We start from the raw sequence: 14,794 nt of genomic DNA on the forward strand, positions 1-14,794 counted from the left end.
AGTTTTCAAACTTTAATTATCGGGAAACCATAATTTCAAGCACATATAAACAATTTGAAACACAATTTCGTAACTTTTCCAAAAAAATTATTTCCATGTTTTACGTTAGAGTGTGTATACCTCTGATGTATTACTTTTGACAATCCTAAAATAATGGTACAATTAGTTGTTAAAAGGCGTCTTTCGCAGAAACCAACGTTTACTTACATAATGAACGTTATTCAGGAGGGAATTGCGTTGATCCCTTGGTATTACGTCAATTGCATTAAGGATGCAACAAAATATTGGGCTATTTTCCAGCCTAAGAGGCTGCGCGGAAATATTCGCGATTATTAAAACTTAGTCATTAGTTTTTTTTTGTTTTTTTTTTGAACTTACATTTTTTTTCTTATGAAACGGTTTAGGGCACTTTCCATCGAAATGATATCGTTCGAGATCATAATTTTCCAAGCATAAGGTATCGGCTTCAGGATGCGATTCCTGCAAGTTAAGTGGACAAGTTACTTAATTAACATATCTGCTAAAAGATTTAGTTCATACTAACCAAGATCTTATTTTTCAATGTCTCCAAGCATAGTTCCAATTCTAAGGGATACACATTATTTTAGAATTACAAATACTCGGAATATAGACGAGAACATTCGAAGGAAACTTACTTTTGTTATCGCATAGTCTGTAAAATAGTCTGTAATTGTCCGATCCCAAAATGCTGCTGTCTGTTAGGCCGAATGTAGTACCGTCCGTTTTATTACACCGAAGAATGCTTGGCATACTCAATTTCTCACCGACAGCTAACGTTATCATAGCGAAAAACAGAGCGCGAGTTGCGAGTTTCATGGTGAACGCCTTTTGGAGTTAACTGAAGGTTTCTTTATGGAAAATTTGCTTTTAAAGGATTTTAACGCCTACGTTGCCTTAAAGTTTAAAATATTTATAATGGCACCATTGTTTTTGAATTATTGTGGCAGAAGTTAATTAACTAGAAGTTAGAACCACTAATACATCGACGATTTTTAAAAATTCGAATGCTTATTATAAGGATGAAGATCTCGAAACTTTAGCATGTTTTTATGACTTTGGATTAATTGATCTGAAAATATTGAAAATTCAGTTTGATTCCGAGTTTGCTGTAGAGACGACTAAATGCCTGAAGCGCGTTACAAGCCATTAGAATGTAAAATTGTCTTGTTTTTCTATCGTAAATTCACATAAAAGGTGATAAAAGATTCTGAACAATACTGCAATTTAGATCTATTTTAAATTTTACATTATCGAGAATAAATTGCCCATTCAGGTATTAAAATAAACCGATTTTGAAGTTTTTTTTTTAAATTTGACGCAGGTTATCCAATTCAGTCATGGAACTATAATATCAAGCTAATTAAAACACAATTTTATAACTTTTTAAAAATTCTTTATTTCCAAGTTGTACATTGAAGTCGATTCTATTACATTAGAGTGGGTATATTACACTAACCTCCGATGTATTTCCTTTGGCATTCCTTAAATAATTATATAAGTTTTAAAAATCGTTTCCTAACTTTCGCAAAGAGTTACGATTACATACATAATGAACGTCATTTAGGATGGCTTGGCGTTGACCTCTTGGAATGACGTCGATTACTTGAAGGATGCAGCAAAATATTGGCCTATATCCTGCTTTAGTCTGCCAGGAATGTTTTAGTTATTAAATTTTAGTTACTTGGAAATTAATTTTTGACTTACATTTTCTACACGATAAATCGGTTTAGGGCACCTCCCATTGAAATCTCTTTCCAGATCATAATCGTCCAAGCAACAGGTGTCGGTTTCAGGATACTGATCCTGCTCGTTAAGTGGACAAATTAGTATTTCTTAATTAACATATGTCTGCTAAAATGTTTAGTTCACACTTACCAAGATCTTATTTTTCAATGTATCCAAGCATCGATTTAATTCTAAGGGATACTCATTATTTTAGAATTACAGACTTATGCGCAGGAAGTGGTAGTTCTCTTCGAAGGAAAATTTGAATTAACTGTTTGAGTTCAAACTTACTGTTGTTATCGCAAAGTCTGTTAAAGTGGAGGGCACCATCGTTTGTCAAAATGCGTTGATCCCTGCGGTCGAATGGAGTACCGTCTGTTCTACTACAATTTTGAAATGACAATCCGGGCGTGATGCTTACGACGGTTAGTATTATCATCGGGAAGAACATCGCGCAAATTGCGAGTTTCATGGTGATCGAAAATCGGAGTTAACTAAACTTTTCTTTATGGAAATTTTCCCTTTTAAAGGATTTTAAACGCTGACGTTGCCTAAACGTTTGAAAATTTTGATAATGTCACTATTGTTTTTGAATTATTCTGGCGGAAATAAATTAACTAGAAGTTGTAACTCTAGTGAATTATCGTCACCTTTTCCAAATTTAACTCGGTGACGAACACCTTTAGTAGGATGAAGATCAATGTTACCTTTTAAACTTTAGATAATATACTTGATGTCACTGAAGTTGATTAGATTTTATGTTTTTTGAAACTTCACATTCAGTTGGAGTTGAGTGACAGACCTTCATTGATAACTTCACTGGGAATATAGCAAACTGCGTGTGAAACAAATGATCTCTAAAAGCTCTAGAATTGTTTTCAATAACGATTAATATTGTCTAGAATGTTCCTAATATTTTTTCGAGATAAAAGGTGATAAAATATTACGAACAATAAGGCGATTAAACTAAACTAAATTGAATACAAAAGCCTTATTCGTCTTGAAAACTTTCTTAGATTAAAGCAAATTTCATTTCTCCTTTTAAAACGGGATTTCCATCGAGTTAGTGCAGGTGATAACTGATAACTGATAAAATATTCTAGACAAACCGATAGCCACAATTCTTAGATATTCTCCGAGGTTCTGGTCACCAAGAAGACTCGGTGCAAACCTTGAATCAAGGTACTACGGCTCGGGTCAAACTAAGAGCCTATCGTATACTACGATATGGCTAAAAAGGGAGCTCTTAACAACCCCATACCCTTAGGGCACGGCCACCTTTTGTCCGGTTGTCCCGCTCGTCGGAGCCTTATCTAAACATCAATAGATTCAGTATCTTTCTTCCGTCTAATTTTCAAGAATAGCGAAAGTAGTTTTACTACAATAAACGAGAAGCTAAATTACTATACTATATAGAGCATCCTGCATGTTTAGACGATATAAGAAGAGAGAAATTGAAGCACTACTTTCGCTGATTCATCGATCTGTGATTCAAACGAAATAAAAATATAATTTGGTATACTTGCAGATCCTAACTTGAAGTTGAACAAGTTTCAGTAATATATGAATAAAAATAATTCAATGTGTATTATTCGAGCCGCGTCTAGGTAAACGTCACACCCGATATTTCACTTCACAACTTTTTATCACTTTTAGAGGCTTCTTTCTTTAGTTTCAGTTTATTTTGGGCCTCGATTATGTAAAGCGGATCTTTACAAATCTGACCTTTCGGAATTTGTGGGTCCAGAATTTCAGGCAAAAGGCAATCGTTAAAAAAAGCACAAAGTTTAGGAAGCATTACGTTTTGCCATAAATGCCCATCTCTCTCTATATCTTCCACAAAAATTGGGTTATTTTCGTCTATGTACACAACGAAGAAACACTTGTTTCTATCAGCGATATTTAATTGCCCCTGAATTTGATAAAAGTAGGCGTGTGATCTCTTCAGTGTAACGTTGGTTTTCCCGTCCTCATCGGTTGTTAGGTTTAAAAATTTTATTTTTTGTTTTTTTATGGCCTCAGTTAAGTTTAGGCCTATTGCTGATGGTGCCGTTTTCACTTCAACCAAAGCTTGTTCATCGTCTATGACGCCTGTAAAACCGAGACATATTTTTAAAAACCCGCTGACCAACAAATATTCCTTAAAAATTAACATACCATCAGGACTCGCTGCTAGGTATCCGTGTTTCAAGTCAACGTACAGACCGCTTGGTCTAACAAAATAGCCCGTTTTGTCCATGAAACATCTAATTGCCACAGTTTCGTTGGTTTTTCCGTATTCCGTACACTCTGATGAAAACGTTTGCTTATACAGTATGGTCTTGACAAGGTTGTGACACGATGTGGTCGCTTTACGTTTCATGCAAAGGCCGAAAGTGGAGGCAGTAAGGCGATGCTCTCTGTGCGCGACATAGACGGGGTTTGCGTGTTGACCGCGGGATATCTTTTCTATTTCAATTTGTTCAGAAATTGTAACCTGTAGAATACGTAGTATACATGAAATATTACATTTACGTGAAACATATACGCCACCAAAGCTTTAGGATCCTTGTTGACCAAATTGACCTACCTGAAAATTCACCAGTCTACTGGCTTTCTTTGCCTCAAACTGGTCCAGAGTTAATGGCACCGTATCCGCTTTAGGTCCATAGTCTTTTTCAACTGGTAATAGAGTGGTCATCACTTTTCTGCGTTTCTCTTTTGGAATGTCTTCTTTCTTCCTGTCAACTTCTCTCTTTCTTTTCCTCTTCTCCATGAAGGTTTTGAAATGAGCTCCAGGACTCTTTCCCATAGCGTTCTTCCACGGACTTCCGTGCCAAGAAGAACCTTTCTGGTAGTTGAGTCCCGATAACAACGATACACTTTGAGGCGAAACCTTAATATCAGGAACTCCTGGTAATATTTAGTGTGGCCTATAAAAGGGCCTTTTTTGGTATACAGCTTCAATTGTCATGTCCAGGACTGTCGAATTTTAATCTCCAAGCAAATGCTTTTGCGAATTAAGGGTAAATGACGTATCGTCTTGAAATTCTGAATAAACAAATTCGGGTTCTACCGAAGAATGGCACTGAGAATCTAACGCCAATGATTCGGGAACGAATGAAGATTTTTTTTTTCTTGGGTGGGCTACCTTCGTCATCTGAAGAATCTACAGATTCTGAATGATTTGTTGATAATTGTAATTCCTTTGCTGGAATGATGTCTACTCCAAATAAAGAATTATCCGGAGTAGTCGTCATTTTAGAATCGGAATTACGATTACCAAAAAAAGATTCTGAATTTGCCCAAAATATATCATCATGAAATTTTGAATTATTGTCGAAAGAGCACGTGTGAGGACTGAGTATTAACATAAGTACCATAAAGGGGTAATTATGGTATTAATTTTATGCCACTCTTTGATTTTGAAAATGAAGGATGAAACTTAATCTTTCATCATGATTTTCGGTTCTGCGTCTACACTTACTATGCGACCATCCATTGGTTCCCAGTTTTTCTATCGACGACCCAAAATGATTAATAAATCGATCATTAAAATTTGAATAAAATACATTAAAAAAAGCCTTTGATATAATAACGAATGTTAGCGTACTCGCGACTTCGCGGTTGTCAGGACTTTAAACTAAGACGGATCTCATTAATAAGTATAGTTTATTAAGCGTCATTATTTACGACTTGTACAAAGACTACCCTGTTGGTTTTACTACCGTTGCTTTTATAGTTTAAGCTTATCACTAGATAAACATTACGAGGTCAAAGGTGAAAAAGTCTACAGTGGCAAAATCTCTAAAATACATATTGAAAGATAAGATTTGATAACATTCGGCCATCCTTTAAAATCTACCACCTGGTTGATTATATACTTATGTAATAACTAAACATTAATCTTAATACAATTAAATAGTACATACAATTTTAAACTTAAGTCGTTATACATTAAAAGTCAGTCATAATATTTAACAATCCGTATCAAGTTTTAACTAGGGAGTATATAGTCCTTAAGGTACTTGGGAGGCTTAAGCGTTCGTCGGGATCTGGTCTGCTGCACTCGGCCCTCGTAGTCATCACTGTCTCGTATCGTGTTCTGGGAGAAGGACGGCACCGGTGGTCTGTGTGCTATGGCCATTGTCGGAACAGTAGTCACGTCTGTGATAGCTTTGGTACTGGTGTTTCTTGGACTTGAACCTTGACGATCTTGTTGTTTTGAATTTGCAAGGGGGTCTAGATCTTCGTTACTGGAGTCCATTGAATCTTCTGAGTTATCCAGGATCTGAAATCTCTTCAGCTTGTCGACGGAAGTCACATTTCTATAGAACTTCTGATTCCGTGGTGCATCCGGTAAATCCTCGATTTGATAACGATCGTAATTTAGCTTCCTAGTCACGATGTATGGTCCTCGGTACTTCCTTCTGGTTTTTCTAGGTTCTCCAGTAGCTGGTGCTTCCGAACGTACTACTACCAGATCTCCAGGTTGATAATCTTCTGCTTCGATTCTTTTAGAGTTATATCTGCGACGCTGATTCTCTTGATCTTGACGAATTCTATCTATCGCTTCTTTTCGACGGTTCATAATGCCCTCATCGAACGTTTCTCTGACTGCGTCCGTTGTTGGGTCACCAGTAGGATGGCGGGATGAATAATTGAACAATAGTCCAAACGGCGTGCTACCAGTGGCTCTGCTGAAGGTGTTATTTAAACCCCATTGTACCTGATGTACATGGCGGTCCCAATCTCTTTCATCTTCACGTTCACAGAGAGAAGCTAGAGCTGGGGTTATTGAACGATTAAACCGCTCTACTTGCCCATTTCCTCTGGGTACTGCAGTTGCGTTTTTGATATGTCGGATATTCGAATGGTTACAAAAGGATTCAAATTGATGTCCCGTAAATGCTGTCCCTTGGTCCGTGATTACTCTTATGGGTGAGCCAAAGATTCCAACAATGTCCTCCAGAAATTTGGTGGCTTGGTTCATACCCGTAGTGCGCACTGGTCTCAAAAGTGTAAACTTGGTAAAGCCGTCGACAGCTACTATGAGATGGCAATTTCCTTTCTGACTGCGAATGAATGGTCCCAAATGATCCAGATGAACTGTATGGAATGGTTCTCCAATTTTCTCGATTGAATGAAGAAATCCAGGTTTGCGACCAGACGGGGTTTTCCGATAAATACATTCGAGACAGGCCGATATGTATTGCTTGACATATTGCTTCATACTCGGGAACCAGTAATTTTCTTTCAACTTGGTGAGAGTTTTATCCAAGGCAAAATGGCCGATATCATCGTGATGTTTCTTGACCACTCGCCATCGCATAAGTTTAGGAACGACCCATACCATCTGTTCTTTATTATCTTGTGTACGGCGAAAGAGTCGACCGTGTTTCAGGACATAATTTCGCTGTACGTCGAGATCCTCGAGTGTCAAATCATCGCTTTTTGTGAGTTGATCCTTAATCTTGCTAATCTTCGGATCTTCCATCTGAGCCGTCGTAAGCCAATCTTCGAACGAAATGTGAGTATTTAGAATTTCCAACCCATCGGAAGATTCTGTTTCTTCCGGAGAATCGACTGGCGCTCGGCTCAATGCGTCGACATGAGCCATCTTCGTTCCAGGTCGATGAATGATCTCGAACTGGTAGTCCTGCAGTTTCAGCCACCACCTGCCAATCCTTGGGACTAGATTCTTCTTGGAAAGTGCGTTGCGAACAGAGTTACAATCCGTAACGATCGTGAACTTTACTCCAATCAAATACGTGCGGAACTTCTCGAGTGCCCATACAATAGCAAGTGTTTCCAGTTCATAAGAGTGGTATTTCTGTTCGTCGACGGTAGTCGCTCGGCTCGCATAACTGACTGGATGAAGTTTTTGATCGTTAGCTTTTTGAAAGAGGATTGCAGCTAAACCTTTCTGGCAGGCGTCGGTGTGGACTTCGGTGGGAGCTCCAAATTGAAAAAGCTCTAAGACTGGTCGTCTCGATAATTCTTCCTTTAGATTATTGAAGGCCTTTTCCTGATCCTCGTCCCATCTCCAAGATACATTCTTCCTCAAAAGTGACGTAAGAGGCACAGCTTTAATGGAGAATTTCGCAAGGAATCTTCTAAAGTAACTGGCTAGTCCAAGGAATCTTCGTAAGTCGTGAACGTTACTTGGACGGGGAAAGTTCTTCACGCAGTTTATCTTCTTTAGTCCAGGCTTGATTCCATTCTCGCTAACTTCGTAACCGAGATACTCGATATCTTTACTTAAGAAAAAGCATTTCTTCGGGTTCAGGGTTAAGTTGGCTCTTCTCAGGACATCTAAGATTTGCCGTAAGTGTTTCAATCCCATTGAGACGTCGCTTGAGGGAACTAAAACGTCGTCCATGTAAGCCATTGCGATGGTGTAACGTAACGGTCCCAAAACTCCGTTTATCATCCGTTGGAAAATGGCCGGCCCATTCGTTAGCCCGAACGGCATCGAGCAGAATTCGTAATGACCATCAGGAGTAATAAACGCAGTTTTGCTTCGGGACTCGTGGTCAACTGGGATTTGATAATAGCCTGATGCCAAGTCTAGTGTCGTGAAGTATTTATTCCCTTTCAGTCTTTCCAGCTGATCTTCTATCAACGGCATCGGGAAGGGTTCCCTCTTGGTTATCTTGTTTAGTGCTCGATAATCAATGCAGATCCTCTCCTCCCCGTTTTTCTTCTTTACGATTAGAATGGGACTGGCGTATTGCGAATTTGAGTCGACCACGATCCCAGCTTCCTTCAATTCGTTGACCTTCTCTCGAACTCTCTGTCGTTCTGCGTGAGACAATCGATATGGCCTGAAGGTAATTGGCGTTGACGATTCGACTTCAATCCGAGCGGTTGCCTGGTTTGTTCTTCCCAGTTCCCCGAGGTTTTCCGCGAAACAGTCTCTATACTCGTTTAGGAGCCTTACAAGAGTTTCTTGTTCTTCTTTGGAGACGTCGGGACCAATGTTAACATCTTCTGGGTGAATGGGCTTGACAGTCTTGACATCTCTGAAGAGAACGGTTAAGTTTTGCGACTCCGTCTCTCGACAAGCTTCGGCTCGACTGAATTTCTGACCCGAGCTGATGAAGAGATCGTGCTCTGACACGTTGATAATCGGGATTGTAGTGTACCCAGCCTTGTCTACCATGATTATACTGCGAGGTATACAGTGTTCTTGACCCGGATGAAATCTCATTTGGCTATCGAGAAATAATTCTTGGCTCGTTTCCCGTGTTTCGTTGGTATACATATCAACGAAACCGATGTAATTCGGCGGGATGACAGTAGCTCTGGTGGCCCAAAGATTTAGCGGTGGTTTTGGTAACTCCGGAATGTTGATTTTACGTAGGCAATCGTCGTCGTCGCCGTCATCATTTTTCTCGTTGAAGAGCCTTACTGTGTTTCGCCTCCTGATTAATGTGACATGCGGTTGTTCCGTGAAAGGTTGCCCGATCATCAATGGGATACTTTGGGTTGCGTCTGGAACGATGAAAACTTCAACCGAGGCGTCGGCTTGATCAACTTTTAAATGGGCCTTGAATCTTCCTATGGGTTTGACAACTCCAGCCCCATATCCATTAATGATACATCCTGCCGGAGGTTCTTCATAGGAGAATTTCAAGTTTCGAGCATCTGTTTCTCTGATAGTCACACATTTACTACCTTGGTCCAGATAAGCGTGAATTTTCTTGCTATCCAGAGTTACCTCGAAGAAGTATTTCTCATTCTTATCATGGTCCGATTGCCGATTTTCGATGCAGAGATTATGGTTTATCCCGTCATGCTGACTTCTCGGAGCGGATCCTCTGCTTGGGCAATTCCTGGACTCATGAGTGATCTTTGAACAATGATTGCAACGAGGCTTTCTTGACGGTTGAGAGCAGTCTTTGGCGAAATGGCCATATTCTAAGCAATTAAAACAGAGCGGTTCTCCATTGGAATTGAATTTCGGCTTTCGTGATGAGCTGGGACCTTTTTGAAATCTCGTCTGATTGCGTTGATGGTTAACTTCTGTAGGTTTATCTCCATTTTGGTATCTTGTTAGATAAGATTTATCTTGAGTCCTATCCTGGGTCCTTCCTGTTCTTGCGCTTGAGGTGAGACGGAGACGTTCTTCCATCTGCTTGACAAATCGTAGAAGTTCTTGAGGATTTGCGTACTCTCTAACACTCAGAGAGGTAATAAGTTGGTCATCCATCAATCCCGTAATTAGGTACTCCACCATATCTGACTCCGAAAGGTTGCAAAGACGAGCCTTCGCAATCTTGTCATGGTAGTAGGCCTCAAACGTTTCTCCCTTCCGTCTGGTTCGGTGTTCCATTTCTCGATAGAGTCTCTGCATCGACTTTGTTGCGGGGAACCATTCCTTAAGCAAGCTCTTCCAATCTACCCAGCTATGATTGACCGTGGCGAGTCCATCATACCATACCCTTGCATTGCCTTCAAGCTTCGATAGAGCGTGACTGATTGTGGTTTTTTCCGACCAGGAATAGGCGTTCGCGATTTCATCTACCTTCGCTAGCCACGTTTCCATAGACTGCTGAGGGGCCACCTCAGGATCAAATACTGGGATTAACTTGTTTGCTTCATTCCATGGTTGTTGAACTGGAGTTGGTGGCGGTGGCATCGGAACTTGATTTTGTTGACCTTGTTGGGTGGTCATGACTGCTGCTAAGGCTTGTTGTACTGCAGTGGTGACCGCTACTTGCATGGCTTTCTCGAAATCCGCCATCGCAACGAATCCAGTTGGTGGTGGTCCTTGAGCCATCACTTCGTTGTTGAAAATAACGTGAGCAAGACTTTTAGGCGTATCTCTTGGCGTTGGCTGGTAAGCCCGTTGTTCTATGTCTAATTCGTTATTGGATAATTCTTCGAACTGCGTGGATAGATTTGATTTACTTGAATAGTCGTCGTTAATGTCTTGAGAACTTGAATTTGGTTGTAAGCTTGACTGAGGTTGGCTTGGGTCGGGCTTCGTGACGTTAGGATGTTTAACCTTCTTGGACTTGCGAATTTCTTTAAGATTGTTCTTAACCTGTACAGACTTAAACGATGTCTTACTCAAGGCTGGAATACCAATCTTATTCTTCTCCGCTAGTCTTGCACTGGTTCGTATTCCTTTCGATGGACCCTTCTTCTTCATTCGTTTCTCCTCATGTTGTTTCCACTGCACATTGACAGGTTGCGATATGTCCCGTAATTACCGAACTGGTTACCGAACAAACGTACCGACTAAACTCGTATTTACCGGACACATTCTATACCGACTGATTCCTAATTTCATTCGCGTTTGGGTTTTCTTACCCCACTTCTGAAATGTTAGCGTACTCGCGACTTCGCGGTTGTCAGGACTTTAAACTAAGACGGATCTCATTAATAAGTATAGTTTATTAAGCGTCATTATTTACGACTTGTACAAAGACTACCCTGTTGGTTTTACTACCGTTGCTTTTATAGTTTAAGCTTATCACTAGATAAACATTACGAGGTCAAAGGTGAAAAAGTCTACAGTGGCAAAATCTCTAAAATACATATTGAAAGATAAGATTTGATAACACGTATGTTTTGAGAACTATCAGTTTTAAAAGTTGCGGCTAAATTAATTTTGGTATGACGACCACTAGCTGTTTTACGAACTGGCAAACGTTGCTCACGAATAACGTAAGTGAACACAGACTAACGGCGAGCTGTCTATCTATTTCATTATTGTACTTGCTTTCCACTATCTCAAGACGTATTTAAAACGTATATAGTATTTGAAATAACCCTTATATCCTTTCAAATAACCCTAAAGTATTTTCCAAGGACTACGATGACCGCTTGGGCGGTCCGCGACAATTTGGTCTCGCCGTTATGGTCTTGCCGATTTGGTCTCGCCGTTTTGGTCTCGGGACAAATGGGTCTCGGGACAATTGGGTCTCGGGACAATTGGGTCTCGGGACAATTGGGTCTCGGGACAAATGGGTCTCGGGACAAATGTGTCTCGGGACAAATGTGTCTCGGGACAAATGGGTCTCGGGACAAATGGGTCTGGGGACAAATGTGTCTGGGGACAATGGGCCTCGAGATAATTGGGTCTCGGGACAAATGGGTCTCGGGACCTAATCCAACCCAACCTTCTTTGGAGGTAAGAAGATTATTTATATGAGTATTAAAAGCCCGCCTCTTACCACGAACAATTAATTAGCAATAATAGAAATATTTGGAAAAGGTGTCAGAAATTAATAGGAGAATATTTTGGAAAAGGTGGCAGCTAATTAATTGGAGAATATTTTGGAATAGGCGGCAGCTAACTATTAGGAGAATATTTTGGAAAAGGTGGCAGCTAATTAGAAGGATAATGTTTTGGAAAAGGTGGCAGCTAATTAATAGGAGAATATTTTGGAAAAGGTGGCAGCTAATTAATAGGAGAATATTTTGGAAAAGGTGGCAGCTAATTAATAGGAGAATATTTTGGAAAAGGTGGCAGCTAATTAATAGGAGAATATTTTGGAAAAGGTGGCAGCTAATTAATAGGAGAATATTTTGGAAAAGGTGGCAGCTAATTAATACGAGAATATTTTGGAAAAGGTGGCAGCTAATCAATAGGAGAATATTTTGGAAAAGGTGGCAGCTAATTATTAGGAGAATATTTTGGAAAAGGTGGCAGCTAATTAATAGGAGAATATTTTGGAAATGGTGGCAGCTAATTAATAAGAGAATATTTAGGAAAAGGTGGCAACTAATTAATAGGAGAATATTTTGGAAAAGGTGGCAACTAATTAATAGGAGAATATTTTGGAAAAGGTGGCAAAGAATTATCAGAACCATTGTTTTGGAAAAGGTGGCAACGAATTATTGGGACCATTGCTTTGGAAAAGGAGGCAACTAATTAGGTGACCAAATAATCACGAGACCAAACAGTCCCGAGACCAAACAGTCCCGAGGCCAAATAGTCCCTGTTGTGTTATGAACTTTAACACCTTTAAATTTGTATAAAACGTAAACTTTATTGCATTATTTATGCGCGTCTGTATTTGCCTCTACGGGACTTAAATTAACAACCAAACTGATAATGGGAGGGTACGATATTTATATAGTTCTTATCAGTAGACTTTAACCTTATCAAGCGGGCTGATCATAAGCTGATAACACATCCTCTCCCATAAGTTAAATTCCTACATTACAATTCAATATTTACAACTACTTTACAGTAATGATTTTAGCTAATTAATTACAAATTAAGTCTAGCAGTTTGTTTCACTTGGCGGCCACTTCTGGTGTGTATTATTGCTGTGTGTTCGTTTCTCCTGGCATCCGAAACTCTTGCAGGGTCAAGTGCTTCATTCTGACAAGTTGATGGTTCGGTCGGTAGATTATTCGTCAATGGATCTGGAATTGAATTCTGATCGCCGACTATCGTTGGTTCTGTATTAGTAGCTTCCGTTGAGATGGTTGGTTCTGCATTAGTAGCTTCCGTTGAGATGGTAGGTGCAACAGGATACTGAACGGCGTGGTTTAGGCACATCTCTTTAACTCCAGTGGGATGTAGTATGTGACGGGTTCCATCCTCCGGTTCTTTTGGCATTGGTACCAAGTGAAATCGATTTCTTCTTAGCAAACCATTGTGCGTTTGGATTAGGTATGATAGGGGCTCAGACGTTTGGTCTTGTACGGTCCCTTGTACTCTTAGATCTGTGACCCACACTCTCTCTCCTCTCGAAAGTGATTGCAATGGTTTCACCCTGTGACGGCGATCATAGTCTTCCTTCTGTCTCTGCCTACGTTTCTCTTCACGTTTGAGGACAATATGAAACGGCGGTATTTGTGGCAACAGCTCCTTGTTCGATATGGGTAGGGTTGTTCGGAGTTTTCTGCCCATCAATAATTCCGCTGGACTATATCCGTTGGCTAACGGTGTCGACCGATATGCTAGAAGTGCCAAATTCGGGTCCTTGCTCTTTTTCAAGGTCTGCTTTATGATTTTCACGGCTGCTTCTACAAATCCGTTACTTTGCGGGAAATTCGGGCTTGACGTCACGTGCTGGAATCCAAATTCCCTTGCGGAAGCGGTGAAAGTTGATAGTAGTTTATTTTGAAATTGTGGTCCGTTGTCGCTCCTGACTTGCTCGGGGATTCCATGCGTGGCGAATATTGATTTCACGTGATTGATGATAGCAGCTGATGTTAAGTCATTGAGCTTTCGAACTTCGAAATAGCGAGAGTAGAAGTCTGTTACCAAGAGATACCACTGTTTCTCTAGGTAGAAAAGGTCCATTGCCACTATTTGCCAGGGACGGTCTGGGAATTCGCTCGGAGAGAGTGGTTCGTGTCGGTTTGTGATTTCTTTCGTGTATGCTGTACATTTCTTTACAGTTTCTTCTATTTGCTTCGACAGTCCTGGCCACCAAACTGTAGATCTTGCTCTAGCTCGACATTTTGTTATGCCCTGATGGCCCTCGTGTATTCTATCCAAAACGTCTTGTCGCATTTCGCTTGGTATTATTATTCTGGATCCTTTCATCAGAATATCTTGCTGGACGGAGATCTCATCACGGTATGGATAATATTTAGTCAGCTCTTGGTTTAGTTCCCTCGGTTTTGGCCAACTCGATTCCGAATACTTCGTCAACGTTTTGCAGGTATCGTCTTGCTTTTGTGCTCTCCAGACTTCAGCCAATCTTTCGTCAGATACAGGAATGGAAGCCGTAACCAACTGAATATGTGCTGTGATTTCTTCTTCTAGCTCAGCATTACCGGTTTCTGGTAACGGGCCTCTTGATAAGACATCTGCTATGATTAAGTCTTTTCCTGGCGTATAATAAACAGTATAGTCATATCGCATTAGACGGATACGTAGTCGTTGTAGTCTAGGTGACAGGTCGTCAAGTGCCTTGGTTTGCATTATGGCTACGAGTGGCTTATGATCGGTCTCGATCAAAATTTGAAGTCCCAAGATGTAATCTTGAAATCGCTCGCACGCCCATGCCATGGCTAAGGCCTCCTTCTCTATTTGGGCGTACCGTACCTCCGCTGGACTTAACGTCTTGGAAGCGTAGGCGACGACCTTCAA

The 14,794-nt window shown here is 40.3% G+C and overlaps 3 protein-coding genes across 5 annotated transcripts; all 3 read right to left on the reverse strand.

Annotated features, from left to right (window-relative positions):
- Positions 1-9: 9 nt before the first annotated feature.
- On the reverse strand, positions 10-837 carry LOC149712126 (uncharacterized). Its single transcript, XM_089855967.1, has 5 exons — positions 657-837; positions 545-585; positions 379-480; positions 208-309; positions 10-145 (listed from the first exon to the last, which is right to left on the reverse strand). The coding sequence occupies exons 1-5, from the start codon at positions 835-837 to the stop codon at positions 131-133; spliced, it is 441 nt and encodes a 146-aa protein (XP_089712093.1). The 3' UTR covers positions 10-130.
- Positions 838-1,392: 555 nt separating this feature from the next.
- Positions 1,393-3,586, reverse strand: LOC149712127 (uncharacterized). 3 transcript variants are annotated; one of them, XM_089856024.1, is made up of 6 exons: positions 2,454-3,586; positions 2,038-2,297; positions 1,897-1,937; positions 1,726-1,824; positions 1,568-1,666; positions 1,393-1,502 (listed from the first exon to the last, which is right to left on the reverse strand). In XM_089856024.1, the coding sequence occupies exons 2-6, from the start codon at positions 2,216-2,218 to the stop codon at positions 1,473-1,475; spliced, it is 450 nt and encodes a 149-aa protein (XP_089712150.1). In that variant the 5' UTR covers positions 2,219-2,297; positions 2,454-3,586; the 3' UTR covers positions 1,393-1,472. The 3 variants fall into 3 exon arrangements, with proteins under 3 accessions (XP_089712150.1, XP_089712149.1, XP_089712148.1); XM_089856023.1 differs by having other exon boundaries at positions 2,038-2,345; XM_089856022.1 differs by having other exon boundaries at positions 2,038-3,586.
- On the reverse strand, positions 3,380-4,680 carry LOC149712128 (uncharacterized). The gene is made up of 3 exons (XM_089855968.1): positions 4,316-4,680; positions 3,904-4,222; positions 3,380-3,837 (listed from the first exon to the last, which is right to left on the reverse strand). Exons 1-3 carry the CDS (start codon positions 4,535-4,537, stop codon positions 3,380-3,382), a joined length of 999 nt encoding a protein of 332 aa, XP_089712094.1. The 5' UTR covers positions 4,538-4,680.
- Between the last annotated feature and the right edge of the window lie 10,114 nt (positions 4,681-14,794).

The sequence above is a fragment of the Phalangium opilio genome, unplaced genomic scaffold, assembly GCF_054372755.1.
Source record: "Phalangium opilio isolate 3A_F unplaced genomic scaffold, DU_Popi_V2 ptg000011l_1, whole genome shotgun sequence".
Taxonomy (NCBI): Eukaryota; Metazoa; Arthropoda; class Arachnida; order Opiliones; family Phalangiidae; genus Phalangium; species Phalangium opilio.